Source organism: Hyperolius riggenbachi, chromosome 11 (assembly GCF_040937935.1).
Source record: "Hyperolius riggenbachi isolate aHypRig1 chromosome 11, aHypRig1.pri, whole genome shotgun sequence".
NCBI lineage: Eukaryota > Metazoa > Chordata > Amphibia > Anura > Hyperoliidae > Hyperolius > Hyperolius riggenbachi.
This window is the reverse complement of record NC_090656.1, coordinates 19,242,286-19,263,103: the sequence shown is the minus strand read 5'-3', so window position 1 is coordinate 19,263,103 and position 20,818 is coordinate 19,242,286. Positions and strand designations below refer to the sequence as shown.

Below are 20,818 nucleotides of genomic sequence, written 5' to 3'. Positions count from 1 at the left end.
GTTCCCTTTAAGAACGAGATTTCACGCCCTGGAAAGATGAGGATTAGAGATGGTCAATAAGATAACATTTTCGAGTTGTTGCAAATACACTCACTCACCTGTTCAATTTCTCATTAATGCAATTATCTAATAAGCCAATCACATGGCAGTTGCTTTAATACATTTAGGGGTGTGGTCCTGGTCAAGACAATCTCCCGAACTCCAAACTGAATGTCAGAATGGGAAAGAAAGGTGATATAAGCAATTTTGAGTGTGACATGGTTGTTGGTGCCAGAGGGGCCGGTCTGAGTAATTCACAATCTGCTCAGTTAGTGGGATTTTAGCGCACAACCATTTTTAGGGTTTACAAAGAATAGTGTGAAAAGGGAAAAACATCCAGTATGCGGCAGTCCTGTGGGCGAAAAATGTCTTGTTGATGCTAGAGGTCAGAGGAGAATGGGCCGACTGATTCAAGCTGATAGAAGAGCAGCGTTGACTGAAATAACCACTCGTTACAACCGTGGTATGCAGCAAAGCATTTGTGAAGCCACAACACGCACAACCTTGAGGCGGATGGGCTACAACAGCAGAAGACCCCACCGGGTACCACTCATCTCCACTACAAATAGGAAAAAGCGGCTACAATTTGCACAAGCTCACCAAAATTGGACAGTTGAAGACTGGAAAAATGTTGGCTGGTCTGATGAGTCTCGATAGTCAGAATTTGGCGTAAACAGAATGAGAACATGGATCCATCATGCCTTGAGGTGGTGTAATGGTGTGGGGGATGTTTTCTTGGCACACTTTAGGCCCCTTAGTGCTGATTGGGCATCGTTTAAATGCCACGGTCTACCTGAGCATTGTTCTGACCATGTCCATCCCTTCATGACCACCATGTACCCATCCTCTGATGGCTGCTTCCAGCAGGATAATGCACCATGTCACAAAGCTCCAATCATTTCAAATTGGTTTCTTGAACATAATGAGTTCACTGTACTAAAATGGCCCTCAGTCACCAGATCTCAACCCAATAAAGCATCTTTAGGATGTGATGGAACGGGAGCTTCATGCCCTGGATGTGCATCCCACAAATCTCAATCAACTGCAAGTTGCTCTCCTATTAATATGGGCCAACATTTCTAAAGAATGCTTTAAGCACCTTGTTGAATCAATGCCACGTAGAATTAAGGCAGTTTTGAAGGCAAAAGGGGGTCAAACACCATATTGGTATGGTGTTCCTAATAATCCCTTAGGTGAGTGTATTTGCAGCTTGGATTTGTGCTGATTTTGATTGTTCCAATCCCAAGCAGCGTATATTTTACATGGAACTTGCAAGCAAACAGGATTGATTAGCAAATCATTGACCATTTCTCATACCAAATAATCTTTGAACACTCTCTTTGCCAATACTGTAGTATGATTTTAAAGATTTCTGAAGACCTTTCCTGCAAGCACTGAATGAGTTTACTCAGACTTTCAGAAAGTGTTTCTACATCTCCTGCTGAGTCAATAAGAGACTGCCCTAGGCAGAGATCAGTCAAAGGCCTGGATAGGGCAGAGAGGATTTTTGTAGGTAAGTTGAGAGGGGTGGTTGCAGAGTGAGATGTGTTTCTGGCGTTTAGGTCGGGGTTATCCCATAAGTTAAAGGTTTTCCTAGACACAGTTATAAAAAGTATTGTATGAAATCAATAAGCTTTCTCTTCAGACATGTGTAACTGATGTCCTCCAGCTCTTCACTATAGCAGCCATTCATTTTAAGCTGAAGGCTGAAATTGCCCTGAAATTGCCTCTTCATTCTTCGGGTCAGTCTGCTCTGCCGGCACAGCCGTATTACATGCCGCTGGGTGATTTGGGGTTCTGTACACCTGTCCCAGCACGCTGCTGAGCCACACAGGCACTACATCACCAGAGAATTACTCTACAGCCAGCTCTGTACATATCTCATCAACAACGCTCAACGTGTGCTGCTTCTCTCTGGAGCCGCTGGTCCGCTGCACAAATACTGTATGTAGGCCCTGTTGTGAGGGTGGCCACACACACTACAATGGCCTCAATTCTCTAAGCAGTTTAGACTAGTCTCATGATGGTTTTTAGTCTACTGATGGATTGGTGTAAATCAGTTGCATCAAAAGGGAATTCACTAATAACTACCGAATGTTTTAGACCTGTTTTTAGACCTGGTCTAAAACATTAGGTAATTAGGTGGGTAAAGCAGGGGAAATGATCAAAAGATGCAATTCACAAACAAGTAGCTATGACTGACATCCTTCTCCTCTGATGAACTTTCATACAATTAGGATACAATTAAACTCCTGCATAATTAATACAAAAGGTTTCATCCTCACGTCTAAAATACCTCACAGAATTACTTTACCGACAGAAATCATCTGGTCTAATCTCTGCCAGAAAAAGTCATTATTTGCCTTTGTGACTTGCATCTTTTGATCATTTCCCCTGCTTAAAGGGAACCTAAACTGAGAAGGATATGGATTTTTCCTTTTAAAATAATACCAGTTGCCCGACTCTCCTGCTGATCCTGTGTCTCTAATACTTTTAGCCACAGCCCCTGAGCAAGCATGCAGATCAGGTGCTCTGACTGAAGTCAGACTGGATTAGCTGCATGCTTGTTTCAGGGTGTGATTCAGCCACTATTGCAGTCACAGAGATCAGCTGGACTGCCAGGCAGCTGTAATTGTTTAACAGGAAACATCCATATCACTCTCAGTTAAGGTTCCCTTTAACTGACCTAATTACTGAATGTTTTAGACCAGGTCTAAAAACAGGTCTAAAACATTACACCAAACCATCAGTAGACTAGTTTAAACCGCTTAGTGAATTGAGGCCATTGTGATTGTACCATCTGATCATTTTTCCTTGACTTGAAGGCTTGTAAAGCTACCTGAGAGGAAAATGTACACTGGCCTGCTATCAATCTTTAAGTTATTCTTTGTTCAGCCTCCATGTCTTCATTGCTGTCTGTCAAGGGTTCCCAAGCCCCCCCCCCCCCCCCCCCAAAAAAAAAACTGTGCTCTCACGGCATGCCACTTTACTCCGAACACCTCTCTTGCTACTTCCCTCCTCCAGGCTGTCCATTAAGGGTTATCAGGCCTCTCCGATGTTGCCATCCTACTTACAGTCTGGCCATCAAGAGTTTTCAGGCTTTCATGCCATGCCCCTTTGCACATAACGCCTCCCATCTTGCCACTCCCCCTCCAAGTTGTGTCGTGGGTTATCTGACCCTCCCATGTTCTGACTGAGATGGCCTGCCCCCTTGCACACAACACTTCCTATCTCGCTGCCCCTATCCGGTCTCTTCCATGTGCTGACATTTAAGGCATGACCCCTCCTTGTAATCAACACCTTCCATCCTCCCATGTGCTTTCTCTCATGGCACGCCCCCTTACACACAACACCTCCCATCTTGCCTCTCCCCCTCCAAGCTGTGTGGCAGGGTAATCAGGCCCCTCCCATGTGCTTTCTCTCATGGCATGCCCTCTTACACACAACACCACCCATCTTGCCAAACCCCCACGATCATAGCTCTCAACTGTCCCTCTTTGGGAATCCTGTCATCCTGTCCCTCGTTCTACCTCATTTGTCCCTCTTTCAGGACTTTTTACCTCTTTCTATGTCAATATATATATTTCCCTACTAAAAAATATTTGATTCTAAACTTTATTCCCATCCTTTAAATTGATATATTACTAATTGTACAATGTAAATATGAAGGAAAATGCACCAGGATAGAAAAGACCAGTGTGGTTTGAATTATAAAACATATTTTTTTAATTAAATCTTTATGGTATGCTTGACTAGGGGTGTGACAGGGGCGTGATAATGGGTGTGGCAGGGCGTGGCTTAAATGTCCCTCTTTCTTATCTCAAAAAGTTGGGAGGTATGCCCACGATGTGTGGCAAGGTTATCAGGCCCCTCCCATGTGCTGGCAATCATGACACACCTCCTTAATAAACAACACCTCCCTCCTTATAAAGAACGCCTCCCATCCTTCCTTCCAGGAGGATTTTACATCCTGTCTAATCGATACCTTAGATAAATGTTCAATCTAATTGGGTTCAATTGGACATTTTAATGGATTTCCCTTCAGATTCAATCAGTAATTAAAAACTGCAAGGAGTTGGACTCGGGAAATTGTTGTGTGTATGGGATCCTTTAAATAATGCAATTTTTCAAGGGAATCCTAGTGCTGGACAGGTACGCATAGATAAGATTGGTAGGATGCGTGATGTGTCCGGTCTTCCCTGCCCTGGCTGGTTAATCAGAGGACATTGTGTGCACAAGCTTCTCCCACAAGCCATATCATCCCTCCGAAAACTCATTATACACAGTCATAAACTGCAATTAAGAGCTGATTTAAGGAACTTTCAGCCATCTCGCACATTGAACAGCCGGCCGGTATTTAAATCCATAATTGGCGGTTTACTTTAATTGCATTTTAAAGTTTATGCTCCACTCCTGAATCTCTCTCTCTCCTCCCTCCCCCCCCCCCACCCCTTGCAGTAACTGAAGTAGCATTTATTTCAGGGGGGGGGGGCACAGTCCAAATCCCTCTTTAAAGCAGTAGGATACTATGCCAGGGGAAAAAAAAACACATATATAAGTAGATAAATACTTGATCTACTTACATAACATGTATTATACTGCCCAGGTTTTGATTTCAGTGAATTTTATATAGTAAATGAAGAGAATTATGTTCCTGGTGGGAACCATGTCTGTTGCCCACAGTTTAGGCTAAAACCCGATGTCATTTCTGCCCTTTACTTTTTTTCCTTTTCTACTCCAATCGCTGAGTCACCTCAGCCTTGCTTGTAAACACAAGTGAGCAGAGGAACATGTTTCAGATAAGCAGCTAAGCAGGAAAATGAAGAGGAGGAATATATTGTAAATAAAAACAACCCCCAGCATGCAACTGTTTGACACTGACTACTAAAGGGGCCAGTGCTTCCTAAGTATGTGATAACTCCAAATCCTAACAGCAGAAAACGTTTTGAAAGTTTTGAATGCAGGATTAGCATCTTTATTACTTAATACACTCAGACCAGTTGCTGTTGAAATTAGATTTTTATGGTGACAATCCCACTTTAAGAAATTCTGATATTGTGCAGTAAGCTTCCATTTGGGTTAGTCATTAGTCTTCTCAAAGTCACCAGGGCCCCTCTCTCTCCTCCTACTACACTGCTTTATGATGTAGTTAAAGAGGAATGGCGTATAGTAGAATGCTGTAACTTGTTCAGGATACACACATTTGTGTCAAATATTTTGGTTTCAGCATCAGGAACACTTCTTATAGCTATATATTTCTGTATATTGATATGTAGTCCTTCCCTCCCACTGAGGCTTAGCTTAGGCAGTTTATTATGCAGAGTTCACCCTCCTAGAGCATTATGTCAGACCAGAGATCTTTTCTACTAGCCTTAGAACTCTCTGTAAACTAACATTCCTCAGAGCTCACCTGCCAGTACTAAAGATGTTGCTGTCTGTGGTAAATGGCAGAATTTAAATCAGGGAGAGGAAAGACTTTACAACGGGCAAACACTGACTGACTGATTTCTAAATTAATATTATTTTAAAAAAAGTAAGCAGTTGTATTAATTGTGTTGTTTTCCCCTGGAAGTCTCACTGGTTCCTCACAGCAGTGCCGTCCTCCCGCTGGGTCCCGCTGTCAGCCTCGTAATGATCTTCTGCGCATGCATGGGCGTGGTTAATGCGCTGCTTGTGGTCACTATGTGCATTGCTATGCGCATGTGCATAACGCTCCTGGTGATGGGTGTGCGCAGAAGCTGCTGGCGCAGTGGGTCGCCAATCATTATGGAGGGGCTAGCAGCGCACTGGAGGAGAGTGGAGCTGCATCGAGGGACTACCAGACTCCCAGGGGCTAGAAGAAGCCCAGGTTAGTAAAGCATAATAGTTCACTAACAACTCGTATATCCTTTAACTACTTCCAGAGCAGGCTTATTGAAATCTATGCCCTGTTATCCTTGCCAGGGTGTAGATTTCAATTACTGCAGCACAAGGACCCACCGCTACCACACTCTCCCGCCTCACCCTGTGATCACTGTGAGCCAATCACATTGGCTCACAGTGATCACAGGGCCAGGAGCCAATGAAATCCATTGTGTGAAAGCCGCTAATCCATCGTGTGTACAGCAGACCCCGACTGCCGCCAAGCAGTCCATCCCCTAAGTGGATTAACAAAGGCTGATACCTTTGTTAACCTGCGTCCGCGGGATGATTTTTAAAAATAAAATTTGATTTAAATGCTGAAGCTAGCACTTCGCTAGCTAAATATGCCCCCCAAGTCCTCCGGCACCCCTCTTGATACCCCCGATCGCCGTCGGTAATATTTACCCGCCCGCGATCCCGCGAGAGCCGCAGCTTCACTATTTAGTTTTAGTCGTCGCTATGATGACGATCATACATGATGTCATGCGCAGTCCCGATACTCCCCATAGTGAAGCCTGGAGCTGATTGGAAGGCTGCGCCATCCCGGGGTCCCTGGGGGGGTAGGTATAACGGCGGTGATCGGGGGGGGGGGGAGCGGAGGCACTTGGTTCATATTTAGCAAGCAAAGTGCTAGCTTAAGCATTTAAAACACATTTTTATTTTTAAAAAAATCCAGGGGGCCATGTGATCCTCTCCGGCGGCTAGCCCGAACGTAGGTCGGACTTACCGCCAGGGAGGTTAATCAGCTTGCTCCGCCTCCCGGCAGCTGACTTCGTGCCTGTACAGCTTCGGCCCAGCAATGTTGCCCGTGGAACTAATTCTCCTAACTTACACTAATGGAGAACTTTAGAAATTGTCCGGCTTCCTTGTTTGGCTGTGAGTCGCTGTAACGGAAGCAGAGTTACATGCAGCGGTTCCTTCCCCTTTCTTCCCTGCCATAATTCCCCTGTCAGTCATCCGGCATTCCCAATCTATTCAGTGGTGTGAGACGCTGTAACGGAAGCAGAGTTACAGGCGGCGGTTCCATCCCCTTTCTTCCCTGCCATAATTCCCCTGTCAGTCATCCGGCATTCCCAATCTATTCAGGGGTGTGGGACGCTGTAAGGGAGGCAGAGCTACAGGCGGCGGTTCCATCCCCTTTCTTCCCTGCCATAGTTCCCCTGTCAGTCATCCGGCATTCCCAATCTTTTCAGGGGCGTGTGAGCCACTGTAAGGGAAGCAGAGTTACAGGCGGCGGCTCCTTCCCCTTTCTTCCCTGCCATAGTTCCCCTGTCAGTTACCCGGTGTTCTGAATCTTTTCAGGGGTGTGTGAGAGGCTGTAAGGGAAGCAGAGTTACAGGCGGCGGTTCCTTCCCCTTTCTTCCCTGCCATAGTTTCCCTGTCAGTCATCCGCCATTCCCAATCTTTTCAGGGGTGTGTGAGCCACTGTAAGGGAAGCAGAGTTACAGGCGGCGTTTTCTTCCCCTTTCTTCCCTGCCATAGTTCCCCTGTCAGTCATCCGGCATTCCCAATCTATTCAGGGGTGTGTGAGACGCTGTAAGGGAAGCAGAGCTACAGGTGGTGGTTCCTACCCCTTTCTTCCCTGCTATAGTTCCCCTGTCAGTTTTCCCGAATTCCCAATCTTTTCAGGGGTGTGTGAGAGGATTTAAGAGAAGCAGAGCTACAGGCAGCGGTTCCATCCCCTTTCTTCTTTGCCATAGTTCCCCTGTCAGTCATCTGGCATCCCCAATCTTTTCAGGGGTGTGTGAGCCGCTGTAAGGGAAGCAGAGTTACAGGTGGCGGATCCTTCCCCTTCCCTGCCATAGTTCCCCTGTCAGTCATCTGGCATTCCGAATCTTTTCAGGGGTGTGTGAGAGGCTGTAAGGGAAGCAGAGTTACAGGCGGCGGTTCCTACCCCTTTCTTCCCTGCCATAGTTCCCCTGTCAGTCATCCGGCGTTCCGAATCTTTTCAGGGGTGTGTGACGCCTCTTGAAGTGTGGCGGCGTCAGAAATAATGACATCCGTACAGCACATTAATTTGTTAATCAGTGAGATTGGGACAAACCTAATGAAAGGCGCTGAGATGGGATCATAATTAGATCGTAATTACCGTGATTAACATTTAATTCCACCTGACACTCCAAAGCTTGTTGACTTTTGACATAACTTATCTGCCACTTGTTCTAGGTGACATTTTATTTATCCATATTTTTTCCGCATATTAAGCAGCTTGCTTTCAATCATTTCAGAAGTTTATTTTGCATCACTTTAGGCAGAACTGATGGAATTCATGTTTTGTCAGTTTTGTATCTTGCGGAAATTGGGATTAACTGTTTAGGGTTTTTATTGTGGCTTTTTAATAATAGTGTTGGAATAATACCGGTTTGGTTATAGTGACCCATGTAGGGAGTAGGGTATGCAGGGTGCCATGTTTACATCCTTTCAAATAATGCTAGTTCCCTGGCTGAGTAGCTGATCCACGGCCTCCACCTCTTTAAAGGTAACCTGAAATGAGAGTAATATGGAGGCTGCCATCTTCATTCTCTTATAATGCCAGTTGCCTGACTTCCGTGCTTATGCTCCACCCCTAATATTATAAGTTGCTGGCCCAGAATGAGCAGCAGATCAAATGCTGTGACTCTGGTGTGACTCCACTTGCTTCATGCTTGTTCCAGGTGTGATTCCGCTGGCTGCATGCTTGTCCCAGGTTTGACTCCCCCAGCTGCATGCTTGTTGCAGGTGTGACTCCACTGGCTGCATGCTTGTTGCAGGTATGTGACTCAGCTAGCTGCATGCTTGTCCCAGGTGTGACGCCACTGGCTGCAAGCTTGTCCCAGGTGTGACTACACTGGCTGCATGCTTGTTCCAGGTGTGACTCTGCTGGCTGCATGCTTGTCCCAGGTGTGACTCCACTGGCTGCATGCTTGTTCCAGGTGTGACTCTGCTGGCTGCATGCTTGTTGCAGGCGTGGCTCTGCTGGCTGCATGCTTGTTCCAGGTGTGACTCCACTGGCTGCATTCTTGTTGCAGGTGTGACTCCACTGGCTGCATTCTTGTTGCAGGTGTGACTCCACTGGCTGCATGCTTGTTGCAGGTGTGACTCCACTGGCTGCCTGCTTGTCCCAGGTGTGATTCCACTGGCTGCATGCTTGTCCCAGGTGTGACTCCACTGGCTGCATGCTTGTTCCAGGTGTAACTCCACTGGCTGCATGCTTGTTCCAGGTGTGACTCCACTGGCTGCATGCTTGTTCCAGGTGACTCTACTGGTTGCATGCTTGTTCCAGGTGTGACTCCACTGGCTGCATGCTTGTCCCAGGTGTGACTCCACTGGCTGCATGCTTGTTGACTCAAATACAACTAAAGCCAAAAGCTGAGCCTGACAGCCAGGCAACTGGAATTGTTTATAAGGGAATGAAGATGGCAGCCTCCATATTCCTCTAACTTCAGATTCCCTTTAAGCCACAGTCTCAAAAATCGCATGCAGATTGGGTACTGAGACCAAAGTTTGACTGCAGTAACCATATTCTTGTCCCAGATGTGTGATTAAGACACTGCTGAAGTCAAAAAGATCAGCGGGAAAGCTAGGCAATATGTGATATTTAAAGGATACCCAAGGTGACATATGACCTGATGAGATAGACATGTGTATGTACAGTACACAAATAACTAGGCTGTGTTCCTTTTTTTCTTTCTCTGCCTGAAAGCGTTAAATATCAGGTATGTAAGTGGCTGACTCAGTCCTGACTCAGACAGGAAGTGACTACAGTGTGACCCTCAGTGATAAGAAATTCCAACTAGAAAACACTTTTCTAGCAGAAAATGGCTTCTGAGAGCAGGAAGAGATAGAAAAGGTCAATAGTTCGTAGATTTTAGCTCTGGCATACTTCAATGAATGTGTCATTGAGCAAAAACAATAAAACCGTTACAACTGACATATTTATTTTGTTTTAAAGAAACTGTAATTCTGTAAACTCCACATACCTATAGAGCTTTTAGCCACCAACAATAGAAAGCTTTTCAGAAGTCTCTCATCGCAGACTGTGTGAAAAAAAAATGCATCGTTTACCAGCTGTTTGTAACAGTTTGTTTTGGGAGTCGATGCTAGAGGCTAGAGCTGCACCATGTAGCTAAATTACACTTCTGTCACTATTCACAGAGGAATGATTTACCATTTGATTTGCAGAGCATATGACAACAGCTGAGGGATTATTTAGCTACAAAGAGGGATTATTCCTGTTACTTTATTCCTGTTGCCTGGTAACGGTGGTCGCCAGGAAGTGTGACGTTCAGGCCCCGCTGGGCAACACTCGCTGCCTGTTCACCACGGCTCACCGTGCGACAATCTAATGCGGTAAAGCCGAATGGGATCGGAACTTGCTGGAGGGAAGGGGGCAAGGAGAAGAGGATGGGGCAGAGAGAAAAGTAGGTAGCAACGGCGGCAAAAATTGCCACAAAACCGCCACTTTGACGATGTGAAGAGTGTCAAGCCCCGATCATGATTTGCGGTTTTAAACCGAAAATCGTTCAGCCCTAGCGATTATCCAGATCGGCCTGTCAGACAAGACTTCCCCCTCCCAACGTGTAGCTCAGCACTAAGGCGTGTGTCACAAATGTAAGGGGACTAAAGACTACCCCTCCCCCCATGCCTGGGTGGTGGAGCGATGCTTGGGGGTTGCAGTCTTTTTTAGTCCTTGAGGGCCCTTTTCCACTAGAGCGATTGTGATTGCTGAATCGCAAAATCGCAAATCGCTAGTGATTTTTAAATTGCTAGGGTTGTTACTTTATCATAGAAATCATGAGAAGTATTTTCCACTACTGTGATTCGATTTGGAAATCGCTAATCGCAAATCGCAATCGCTTGCTGGAGCGATTTTTAAAATGATAATGCAATGCAAATGAAAATCGCAAATCGCAATCACATAACAGAATTAATGAAAAATCGCAATCGCAATCACTGGCGTTTGTGATTTGTGATTGTGATTGCTAGTGGAAAAGGGCCCTAAAGGACATTTGAGGTGACATGATGATAGACGTGTATTTACAGTGCCAAGCACATAAATGACTATGCTGTGGAACAGTTTTTTTCCTCTGCCTGAAAGAGTTAAACATCAGGTATGCAAGTGAATTTCTGTCCAGGTCAGGACTGGGTCAGACTACAGCAGAACTATCACTGATAAGTTATTTCAGCCATAAAACATTTTCCTGTCAGTAAATGGCTTCTTAGAGCAGGAAGAAGATAAGAGTCAATCATTCAGAGATTTGAGTTTTGGCATACTTAAATGAATGTCCTTGACCAAAGTTAATGAAACAGTAAAAGCTTAAAAAACTAGATTTAAAGCTGCAATGAAACTGCAAAATATCTTAAAAAGTCATTGTTAGGAGGAGTAGAATAGATACAATTGTTTTATCTCCTCAGTTTATTTTCACTTCGGATGTCCTTTAAAGAGGAACTCCAGTGAAACTAATGTAGTAAAAAAAAAAAGTGCTTCATTTTTACCATAATTATGTATAAATGATTTAGTCAGTGTTTGCTCATTGTAAAATCTTTCCTCTCCCCGATTTACATTCTGACATTTATTACGTGGTGACATTTTTACTGTGGGCAGGTTATGTAGCTGCTCCTAGCTGTTTTGGCTGTTAGAGACAGCTGTAAACAGCTAATTCCTGTCTGTGAACCTTGTTACATTGTGGCAGTTTGCCCAGAGTACCACGGTACTCAGAGCTTCTTGTGGGAGGGGTTTCAGCACAAAATCAGTCATACAGCGCCCCCTGATGGTCTGTTTGTGCAAAGCATTTTATTTCTCATGTAAAAGGGGGTATCAGCTACTGATTGGGATAAAGTTCAATTCTTGGTCGGAGTTTCTCTTTAAGGTGCACCCAAAAGACCTTATACTGCAGCACATTAGTAATAATTTTATATCATTTGGATAGGTGATCATGGTAAGACAATGCAATTCTCTATCTCCATACATGGCTTGTGGCTTGAATTTTTGTATTTCTTATCTTTAGTTGTACATTAATTCTTGCAGACAGTTGTGTGTAGGAAAAGCAAACTCTGCAAAATCTCCCCCCATCCGCAATGCTGAATCAGAGCTGTTTCCTTATGGAAATGCTGCGTCTTGTTCTGAAAATCTGTTTTGTCTCCGGTTTTCACACCTGCTGCTGGAGGTCGGCCTAGTTTCTCAGTCTGAGAATATAAATGTAATACGCTCCCAATTCCTCCTGTTTTGTGATCCGTGCAGCCAAGGAACCTTGAAAAACTTTCTCTCCTTGAAGCTCTCTCAGCAAAACACCACTCTGAATTTTAAAGGAGATGTAAACTTTCTACATTCACCAGCTCCCCAAGTCACACAATACCAAAAAATCAATATTCTGCTCCTAAGTTTTGGAGGAGAAATGTTCCTCTTACATTTTTCTGTATTTGTAGATTAAACTCGTATTAGGACAACGAAGGATGGGCATTTGAAAATGCAGTAAAGGCCATGGCCTAGGGCGCCTTTTGCACACAGGTGGCGGTTAGACCTGGAAGAATGGTTGGCTGAATATGATAGAGAAGGAATTGGGAGATTGTACATTTTGCAGCAAATAGTTGGATTAAGGAGGTAATCTGAACAGTGTATACAAGCAAAGTAATAGATCTAAAGTGTGAGTCACATGACCTTGTCAAGCAGCAATACAGATTCCTTCTTGTTCTCCTTAGCATATTTGAACCCGGGGGGCTGTGCTTGAATGTGGGGGGTCTGTGAGAGGAACGGAAAGGCTCTTTAAGATTCCTGTCCATAGGTGAATGTCAAACTTCAGAAAAAAAAATCACTACAGATTTACTTTAAGACTTAAGGTGGCCATACACTTAAAGAATCGCAACAGATTCGACCATCAGATAGATTCCTGTCAGATGCCTGTCAGGTGGAATCTGACAGGAATCTATCTGATGTGTGCCACACACTAGGTACAGATTTCCAATAGATTTCACAATTAAATATATTAAAAATCGATCGAAATACATTGCAGCACTATTCGACCCAATGCAATGCTATGGGCCATCGATCTGCTACCAGCAGCCGATCGACCCAGATTTTCCATCTGGAACGATCGAAATTGGTCAGAAATTGATCGGTCGATCAATCATGCTTTCTGCTGCATTGAATTGTAGCCAATTTGATCTGAGCGGTCGAATCGGCCATATATCGATGGCAGAAATCGACCAGTGTATGGGCTCCCTTATTGGGAAGAGGAAGAGAGAAGTTAAGGAGAAACCGTCACCAAGGATTGAACCTCATCCCAATCAGTAGCTGATGCCCCCTTTCCCATGAGAAATCTCTTCCTTTTCTCAAACTGATCATCAGGGGGCTCTGTATGGCTGATATTGTGGTGAAACCCCTCCCACTGTGTGATGTCAGGACCATGGTGCTGACCTCACACTGTGGGAACCTTGTTGCATTGTGGGAATTAACAGCTGTTTTCACCTGCCAAAAAAGCAGCATCTCCTTCCACTGACATCACCTGCCAGCAGTAAAAATGTCACCATGTGATAAATGTCAGAATGTAAATCAGGGAGAGGAAAGTGTTTACAATGGGCAATCAATGACTAAATAATGTATTCATAATTATTGTAAAAATGAAGCACTTTTGTTCATGATGTTATTTTCACTGGAGTTCCTCTTTAAGTATTCAGTGGTTGGGATGGTCAGTGAGATTCTGTCACACCAGTCTGGTAAAATCTGACCAAAATCCAGCAACGCAAGACTGTCAAATGATCGCAAACCCCAGATGGATTTCATCTTGGCGGTATCTGACAGAACGAGCCACATTGCATAGAGCAGGGGTGCCCACACTTCTTCGGCTCGCGAGCTACTTTAAAATTCACAGAGTCCAGGCGATCTACCAACGTTTCAAATGCTAAGCTTACCCCCCCCCCTCCCATATAGGTAGCCAGCCCCCAGTATAGGTAGGTAAGCATAGGTGTCTCCAGTATAGGTAGCTAGGTATAGGTCTCTCCAGTATAGGTTAGCTAGGTATATGTGCCTTCAGTATAGGTAGTTAGGTATAGGTGCCTTCAGTATAAGTTAGCTAGGTATATGTGCCTTTAATATAGGTAGTTAGGTATAGGTGCCTTCAGTATAGGTTAGCTAGGTGTATGTGCCTTAAGTATAGGTTAGCTAGGTATATGTGCCTGTAGTATAGGTTAGCTAGGTATATGCGCTTTAGTATAGGTAGCTAGGTATAGGTGCCTTCAGTATACATTAGCTAGGTATATGTGCTTTAGTATAGGCAGTTAGGTATAGGTGCCTTCAGTATAGGTTAGCTAGGTATATGTGCTTTAGTATAGGTAGTTAGGTATAGGTTAGCTAGGTATATGTGCCTTTAGTATAGGTAGCTAGGTATAGGTGCCTTCAGTATAGGTTAGCTAGGTATATGTGCTTTAGTATAGGTAGTTAGGTATAGGTGCCTTCAGTATAGGTTAGCTAGGTATATGTGCCTTTAGTATAGGTAGCTAGGTATAGGTGCCTTCAGTATAGGTTAGCTAGGTATATGTGTCTTTAGTATAGGTAGCTAGGTATAGGTGCCTTCAGTATAGGTTAGCTAGGTATATGTGCTGTAGTATAGGTAGTTAGGTATAGGTGCCTTCAGTATAGGTTAGCTAGGTATATGTGCCTTTAGTATAGGTAGCTAGGTATAGGTGCCTTCAGTATAGTTAGTTAGGTATATGTGCCTTTAGTATAGGTAGCTAGGTATAGGTGCCTTCAGTATAGTTAGTTAGGTATATGTGCCTTTAGTATAGGTAGCTAGGTATAGGTGCCTTCAGTATAGGTAGTTAGGTATAGGTGCCCAGGTACTAGTTATCACTTACCTCCCTCCAGCTCCAGCAGTGGGGTCTGTGGCTCGTCCTGGTCTCCACTCCTTTAGCCGCGGCTGCCTGGAGGGAAGATGTGCAATCCGGCGGCTGAGGGAGCGCTCGGGCGGGCAGCGTGAGTGCATGCGGAAGTGTTGCGACCAGCGCCGCCCCCAGCCATGACACTGCATCATGGCACAGCCTCCCCTGGCCTCTTAGCTGCGCCTCTCTCCTCCCCTGATTGGCCGCGATCGAAGCCAGTAGCAGCAGCTTAGCCGTGTTCTACAGCTGCCGGCCGCAAAATGTAATGGGACGCGCCCATGAGGCCGCGATCTACCTGGCAGGCGGTCATGATCTAACGGGTATCGCGATCAACCTATTGGGCAGCCCTGGCATTGTGTATTAGGTAAGCCGCAGCCTTCTGTAGAGCCCTTTAATGGGCAAACACCTGAAAAGCTAAAGAGCAGGTTCTGTTTCATCAGCCTGGGCAATAATTAGGCGATCATTTCCCGTTCACCTTTAATTGGCGGTGACATTTCCAGCGCTTCAGGCTGGCCCGGCATCATCGTGACTTTCGGAAGACTCGCGGCTGGTTGAGAGTGCGACGAGCCGGAGTTGGAAGACGGAACAGAATAATTAGTGGCTTCACGGCTCAGTGAACGGACAGCGGCGCCCATGACTGATGCCCGGAACGCTGTGCTGAGAGAGCGTCTGCAGCCGGCTGCAAGTGTCGCTTTCCGAGAGCGCGGCGGCTGCGCGGAATGCTAATTATTCGGCGCGTCTGTCTGCGATAAATGAGCTGCTCTGGAGATGAGCTTTATAATTCTCCATTAGCGCAACTGGCCGATCGTGTAAACAGTCAAATGTTTATTAGTCTTTCCAGCCCACTTGCCTCTGTCTTGCTTTTATTTTCTCCTCTTTACACCCTTCTCTTTTCAATTCACTGAGAACTCATCAGCAACATTATTTGCTTTGTGTTCTCTTTAAAGACCGACCGCCCTTCCCCTATTGTATTTGGATTGAGTCTCAAAGGCTGTTGCTCATTTAAAGAGCAACTTCAGCGATAAGGGGAAAAAAATAAATCAATATATTGCAAAGTAAGAAGTTAAAAAATAGTATAGAGATCAAGAAATTGATATTCACCATGTAATGCAGGGGTCTCAAACTTAATTTACCTGGGGGCCGCAGGAGGCAAAGTCAGGATGAGGCTGGGCCGCATAAGGAATTTCACAATCGCGGCGCATCGCCGCCTCTGCCCGCCCCTCTCACTCTTCCTTCACAGAGAGGGGCGGGGAGAGGCAGCGATCTGTGCGGCGATTGACGTCAGGAGGGGCAAAGCTGAAGCTGAAAGCTCTGCCCCTTCCAGGAAATGCCGGCGGATTGCCCCCCGGGCGATTTGGGGGCTCTGCAGCCCTCGTTTAGCGGCGGGGATGCGGCGGATTACTTGGGAGCACTGAAGCGAACTATAAGGAAGCTTTTGCCGGCGAGGGCCATAAAATATTTTATCGAGGGCCGCAAATGGCCCGCGGGCCGCGAGTTTGAGACCCCTGATGTAATGTGTTCATATTGTTTGATCCACAATCATCATCTTTACTACTGGCAAACATGAAAAATAAAAAACCGCACCAACTGCTGTTATTTACAACCACACCCCCTAATAATGTGATAGGCTAAAAGGTTGGGTTTTTTTTTTATAGATATACTTATGCACAGAGGGGGATACTGGTTGCTTACCAGTTGGAAACAGCCATTATTTCCCACAATGCAACAAGGCTCCCACAGTGTGATCTCCGGACCTAGAGGTGCTGACATCACACTGTGGGAGGAGTTTCACCACAATATCAGCCATACATAGCCTCCTGATGATAAAGGTAAGGATTTCTCATGGAAAAGGGGGGTGGTTCCTTTTTAAATGCCTGGTATGAACTTTACGATGTTTGCGTATAGGAAATTGGTGGCAGCAGAGGGGTCTGTGGCTGTCAACTCCTGAGAGAAAACCCTTACCCCTCAATGCAGTCGGGATGTACACTCAGCTCATCTAAAAACGGAAAACAGAGAGCCCACTGTGGTGTTTCAAATTATGCAGATGAGGCTCTAGGTGTTTGCAATAAGTTAAGAACAGAAGCCTGTATATTGCACCATTGATGGAGCAGCAAAAAGTATAGTACGCCCCTCCCCCCCACACTACCTCTGTGCCAAATTGCAACCGTGCTTGTTCCTGTGACAGGATATATCAAAACTATCTTGTGAACCATTGGGGCTGAGGAACCTGCAATTTAGTACAGAGGTAGTTCAGGGGATCTCCTCCCTACCCTCAAAATTTAGTGTGTTAGGGCTCTTTCACACTAGAGGCTGCGGTAGAAAAGGCTGAAAGTCAGCCTTTTGCTTAACGCCAATACATAGCGTTTTCAAAGCGTTTTACAGCTCATATGAAAACGTCCTTTTTTTTTTTTTCTATAAAAATAAGTGAACAAGTCAGCTGTAAAACGCTTTGAAAATGCTTTGAAAACGCTGAAGTTGGCGTTTTCCATTGACTATCATTGAAACGCCAACAGCCAACTTCGGCTGTAAACAGCCCTGAAAAAGCTCCTGGGAGCGTTGAAACGCAACGCTCCAAAACGCCGAGTTAGATGTGAAAGGTAAAATGAAAGTCTATGGACTTTCCTTTTACCTTAGAAAACGCCAACTTCGGCTGTGGCGTTAAAACACCGAAAAAGTCCTCTGGTGTGAAAGGGCCCTAAGAGGTATGAGTGCTGAGATATCAGGCCTTTAATATCTATTATGCAAATCAGGAAGTAACTTCATGTGAAGTCATTACCCTCAGGTCTGTGCATCCAAGGCTGAATTTCAGTTAGACACAGGAATAACGTCACCGAGTGGAAGGGATTTCAACTTTTCAGCTGTATTTCCATTGGCTGCAGGACTTCCCCCCCCCCTCCCCCCCATCTGAGTACTGAGTTTTCCATGGCATACCTGCCATTATAGATGTAGTTCACAGAACTGCTTGCTGCAAAGCTATGGGCAGCCTGACCGGGCCGGGCATGCTTTGCGCATGATCGTGACTACAGGCGCGCAATGAAGGGTGCGCATCGCCGGGTCTGGGCATGCATACTAATGAACGCATCCGGCCCAGGGTATGCGTACTACTGCGGGTCATTGCGACCCGGAAGTATTACAGGGGTCAGGCTGCTCATAGCTATTTGCTGGCTAAGTGTTCGCCAACATCACTACCTGCCATCGGCGTCACACTGTGGGGAGTTCATTTTCACCTTAAAGTTCCTCTTGCAAATAATATTGTACAAAAATAAACAAATGCAAACACCAATCAATAAAATAAGAAATAACAAAATAGACCTGTGCAATGTTCAATAAAACTAGTAGATAGAGTAGATAAAGTAGTAGATAAATAGTAGATAAAGTGCCTAGTGAGTTCTAGGCAGGAATACATCACCCAGTGTAGAGTTGTCAGGTCAGTCCAGGATAGGTAGAGAGAGCAGTGCAGCGGGAACTCCCTCTAGTTCTGTGAAATACAATCTGCTTTTTCTACAGCAGGCTTTCTCAACCAGGGTTCCTTGAGTCTCTGCAGGGGTTCCTTGGCATTTTACCCCATCGTGGGGGAAGTATAATAGAGCACACTATAATAGGTGATACTGTAACAAGAAGCACTAAATTGGGGGGGTCAAGGAGACAGTATAATGAGTGGCAGTGTAATAGGAGATAGTGAAATTAGCAGCCTAACCTATTTAAAGACCACGCCTCCTGAAAAATAACTATAGGTGTTCCTCAAATCCATAAAATTGTATGCAGGGTTCCTTGAGATCCAAAAGTTATTTACAGGGTTCCTCCAAGGTAAAAAGGTTGAGAAAGGCTGTTCTAGAGCAGTGTTTCTCAACATTTTATTGGTATGTACCCCTTTTAAAACCCTGTACTCACCAAGTACCCCCTAGCATAGTAAACATTATCCCAAGTACCCCTTGACAAATATATATTTAATCCTAGTACATGATAATTGGTTCTAAACAATTTCTAAGCATTCACTATTGCTTTTAATCAGCTAAAACACTAATGTGGTGGTGTTTAAATAAGCTTTATCATTTTCTAAAACTTTAAAATTGATATTCTTGGTTAAGTAAATCAAGCCCGAGTACCCCTTGGAACCATTAGAAGTACCCCCTGGGGTACGCGTACCACACGTTGAGAACCTAGGTTCTAGAGGATGGAGTGATCCCTTTTTCTTCTTCTGCTTTATAGGCGTTTAGGGAAAAAAATACAAATCTTGATTACCAAAAAGGTAGCAACACTGTATAGGCAGTTTGGGAGAACCAACCTGGCCCCTCTTGGGTTAAGAAGTCACTCTCTCTAGTAGTTGGAAGCAAAGGGTAACACCCCTCCACCAAATGTGGACAAACAGGAACGAAATGAAAAACAGAGCCCCCCCCCCCCCCCCCCCCCCCCAAAAAAATAAATAAAATAAAAATAAAATATACGTAGAACAGTTTAAAAATGGGAGGTAGTGGTGGACTTGCCTACCAACAGAAGATATGTTTGGTCAAATTTGAGAAAACCAATGCAGCCTTTATAGAGAGGCACACTGTTTTGCAACACGTTTCGCATGTAGAAGCCCGCTTCTTCAGAGAGTATTTGTATTGAGGTTTCTTAACACTGGGCACTTCCATCCACCACTGCTTCACATTTTTAAACTGTATTTTATTATTTTTTGATGCCCGTTTCTCATCTCATTCCTGCACCATTCATCTCATCAGGATGTATGACATAGAGACAGCCGTATCTGATGATTTGGGGAACTGGGTGGGGGGGTTACTTTAAAAAAAATGCATTTCAATTGACTGCTTTACTGTTCATGGGAAATTTTGTTGTAGCGTAATAATACTGGAAATAATACCTATTTAAATTAAATTGAGTTAGGGTTTGTTGCAGCAACTACAGTGGAATATATGCAGCAGTGTTTTCTGTTCCATTGACTCTCTCTTTGTATTGTATATGAACTCTGTGAGATGAAATCAATGAACTTCTCCATGTTTGTTTTCACAGTGAAACTCACAGTTCTGAACCATCAGAGTCCAACCACCGGCCTCTTCCCGACAAGCACTGTGGGCGGCTGCAAGAATGCCAAAATCCACGACAGCCTGTACTGTGCGGCCAGCGCCTGGGCCTTGGCTCTGGCCTATAGGTGAGATATACTAGCACTATTCGTGTCACTCTTCAGCCCTGCCCCCTCGCATCAGCTTGATCACATGACAACACTTTGGTGCCGCTCTGCAACCTTGTCCGCTCTCATAAGCTTTATCACATGGCAGTGCAAAAGTAAGATCAGGAGCGGCACACCTTTCCGTTTGTGTGGGGGTGCTGAACCTCAGATGCAAAGCAACATCAGATAATGTTCCATGAAGTCCAAGGGTAGGTTCCCAGACAAAATATTTTTGTCTGTACTTATCTGAGGAAGGGGACCACGTGTGGCCCCCGAAACAATTGTCATGCATAGTGTTGACACATGTTGAAATAAATTAATCTTTGGCTTATTTGAAAAGCTGGTGTGCGAACCTACCCTTGGATTTCTTATCACATGGCAGGACTGTGGTGTCACTCTTAAAGAGAATCTGTACTCTAAAATTTTTAAAATAAAAAGCATACAATTCTCTTCATTATGTTCTCCTGGGCCCCTCTGTGCTGTTTCTGTCACTCCCTGCTGCAATCCTGGCTTGTAATTGCCAGTTTTAGGCAGTGTTTACAACCAAAAGACATGGCTGCTAACCAGCTTGTGATAGGCTGAAAGAAGCTCAGTCTGTGACTCATACAGAGCCTGGAGGGGGCCTGGAGAGGGTGTGTATAATGTCTATCCTATCACAGAAGAGCAACACATTCCTGCCTCAGCTGACAAAGCTGACAAAGGAAAGAAGATTAGATTATACAGTATAAGAGATAATACAGCCACTGTGCAACTAGGAAAGGCTGCAGTAAGACAGACCACATTAGAACAGGTATAGGAACTTATAGGATAGAAGAAATAAGACTGAAAATGTTGTTAGTCTCTTTAAGCCCTGTCCCC

General features: G+C 44.8%; 1 protein-coding gene across 3 annotated transcripts in view; it reads left to right on the top strand.

The window, feature by feature from the left end:
- PHKB (phosphorylase kinase regulatory subunit beta) overlaps positions 1-20,818 on the top strand; it is a 421,697-nt gene that overhangs the window by 91,986 nt on the left and 308,893 nt on the right. For all 3 annotated transcript variants that reach the window (XM_068260886.1, XM_068260887.1, XM_068260888.1), the window contains one exon: positions 19,804-19,942. In XM_068260886.1, coding sequence (XP_068116987.1) covers positions 19,804-19,942 — 139 coding nt within the window. The remainder of the gene's footprint in view (positions 1-19,803; positions 19,943-20,818) is intronic.